This window comes from Helianthus annuus, chromosome 15 (assembly GCF_002127325.2).
Source record: "Helianthus annuus cultivar XRQ/B chromosome 15, HanXRQr2.0-SUNRISE, whole genome shotgun sequence".
Taxonomy (NCBI): domain Eukaryota; kingdom Viridiplantae; phylum Streptophyta; class Magnoliopsida; order Asterales; family Asteraceae; genus Helianthus; species Helianthus annuus.
Genome location: NC_035447.2, coordinates 40,322,138 through 40,324,743, shown reverse-complemented (window position 1 = coordinate 40,324,743; position 2,606 = coordinate 40,322,138). Strand labels below are relative to the sequence as shown.

Here is a 2,606-nt window from a genome sequence, read left to right as displayed (position 1 = left end):
GCGACCTTCTGATCATAAAAATCTGGTCCCGCCAGGTGTATCACTTTATTGATTTGTACGGCAAATGGATGTCTCCTCCTTTTCTATTCTTGGATCAATTATTTCGTTATGTCCGTCCAGTATTATAGGAGGGAAGTGGGTTTTAACCCACTCCGTCATCAATACATAATACAACTGTCACACTTCTATTACAATTCTATACATAAAATTTGTTATCTACGTCTTCCCATACGACTTGTTTACTAAATATTTCTTAAATCTCATGTCAAATCATAATGTTAACTTCTTAACAAATTGTGGATGTGGATTATTAATTTTATTTGTATAATTATTTTTATTATAATCTAATAAAATATTAAATGAAGTCTACCGTAATTCTCTGCGTGACAATCCCTCCATAACGCATTTTCCTCCGTTTTTCCTCCTCTATAAATATTCATACACATGACACATTCATCTTCAACCTTCAATTCTCCACAAATTTCCTCAAACTTTAATGGGAAATTACACATCAGCATGCGATTGCAACTTCATGATCTCTCCAAGAACGAAGAACAACAAAGCAGCTAGAGTCATATTTCCGACAGGCGAAATCCGGCAGTTTCAGGAGTCGGTCAAGGCAGCCGAAGTCATGATCGAATGCCCAAATTTCTTTCTGGTGAACTCGCAATCATTGAACATTAACAGAAGGTTTTCTGCCCTGTCAGCTGATGAAGAACTGGAGTCTGGGAATGTGTATGTTATGTTTCCGATGAGGCGGATGAATTCGATGGTTACGCCAGCGGATTTGGCGGTTTTATGGATGGAGGCGAATGGTACGAGTAAGCGGATTGATGGGAAACTGACGCCAGAGTTGGAGAAGAGTGGTGGTGAGAAATCCGTGGTGGAGGAGTGGAGGATGCCGTTACTTGGCGCGGTCCCCCAGGTACCCGAGGTGCCGGAGTTTAGTTACCGGCTGATGGTTTGTAGGTCGCGGAAGCCGTTACTGGATACCATTGCGGAGGAGACGGTTTTTTGTAGATGATAGATTGGTGGTTTTTATGTTACGGAATTTGAACCCTTCAGCTCTTGAATAGAAGTTTACGTTATAATGTCATACTATATTATTATGTCTGTTATGTCCTTTTATGTTATGTAATGGTTGCCATAAGTGTGTTGCTGTTTGGTAGTACATCTTTTAGAAAATAGAAAGGTTATAAATTGTGTTAAAAAGTTTATTTAAATCACAGAAAAATGTAATTTTCTTAGAAGGAAAATGAAGATTTTATTTTGAAGTTGTTTATAGAACTTCTTTAAATACAAAAATAATGAAACAAAAGAAGTAAGTCAAAAGTATTGAATTCCAAGTAAAATTTAATTCACAATTATGATTTAATATATGTCCATACGAAGTGAAGGTAATGGTTTTTAATCCGTTATAGTTATGAACTAAGTTATTTCCGATATAATATTTTTTTTTAACGGCTAACAGTTTTCTACGTGTAAACCCACTCTTTCGGAGCTATGTCCAAAGGCCGACTACTCGACCACCGCTAGAAAGCGTAGCACACCCCTGATGCGCAGAAACCTCGTGGAATAGGTAAAACTGCGCCCCACCTCAGACTCGAACCCGGGTAAAACCCCGGGCCAAGCCTTCGCCCAGATAAGAACAACCACTGCGCTTCAGTGAAAGACCCTATTTCCGGTATAATATACTTTGTGAATTATGATAGTTCTGAAATAAGTTATTTCCATTATAGTTATGAAATAAGTTATTTCCGGTATAATATATTTTGTGAATTGTGATATTCTCTTATGTGTCTTATTATTTACTTGCATAAGATCAGATACAAATAATTTTATCATACAAAACGTACGAAAGACGTGAAACGGTAAAAAACACAGTGATATTTTTGTAATTATTTACTCATAGAGTAATTATCAAAATTATTCTACAAATGATCTTGTAGGGTAATTTTTTAGAGTATCATAATTACTCTACAAATGATCTTGTAGGGTAATTTTGATCCTGTAGGGTAATTACGAGTAAAATAATTACGAAAATGATAGTGCATTTTTTACCTTTTCACGCCTTTCATACGTTTTGTACGATAAGACCATTTCTACAGGATCTTTACCCTTATTTATAACTCAAATAAGACAAGTTTCTACTTTGGTTTTTTGTATTGTTTTTATCAACGAGAATATATGTTCTATAGTCTTCTATTTTTCTTGATTGTTTTCAACAATTACCGATGAGGTGATTTGCATCATATGTAGCTTTGTCTTGCAATATTCTTTTCGAACTTGAATATTTCCCTCGGTTCATATTACATCTCCCTTTGGATCATAAGGTTGTCTTAAAAGTCTTTAAACTCTTGAAGAACTTCTAGAATAGTCGATATTACATAACCTTCATCTTAGGTGCTGTTTATTTTTTCAAAGATAAAATATCTGCAGTCTGCAGATCATATTTGCAACAAAAGAGGTGGGCTAAATCTCTTCAGTCTGCCAGAAGAAGACTGTTTGTTCTTTTAACTTCTACAAGCTGCTGAACATCATACAAATTCTAATTAACATTTTATCACAATGAATATCATAATCAAACAACATAACAGGCATGAGTA

At 35.3% G+C, this 2,606-nt stretch overlaps 1 protein-coding gene across 1 annotated transcript; it reads left to right on the top strand.

The window, feature by feature from the left end:
- The first annotated feature begins 496 nt into the window (after positions 1 to 496).
- Positions 497 to 1,024, top strand: LOC110913628. Its single transcript, XM_022158451.1, has one exon. The coding sequence runs from the start codon at positions 497 to 499 to the stop codon at positions 1,022 to 1,024; it is 528 nt and encodes a 175-aa protein (XP_022014143.1).
- The last annotated feature ends 1,582 nt before the right edge of the window (positions 1,025 to 2,606 follow it).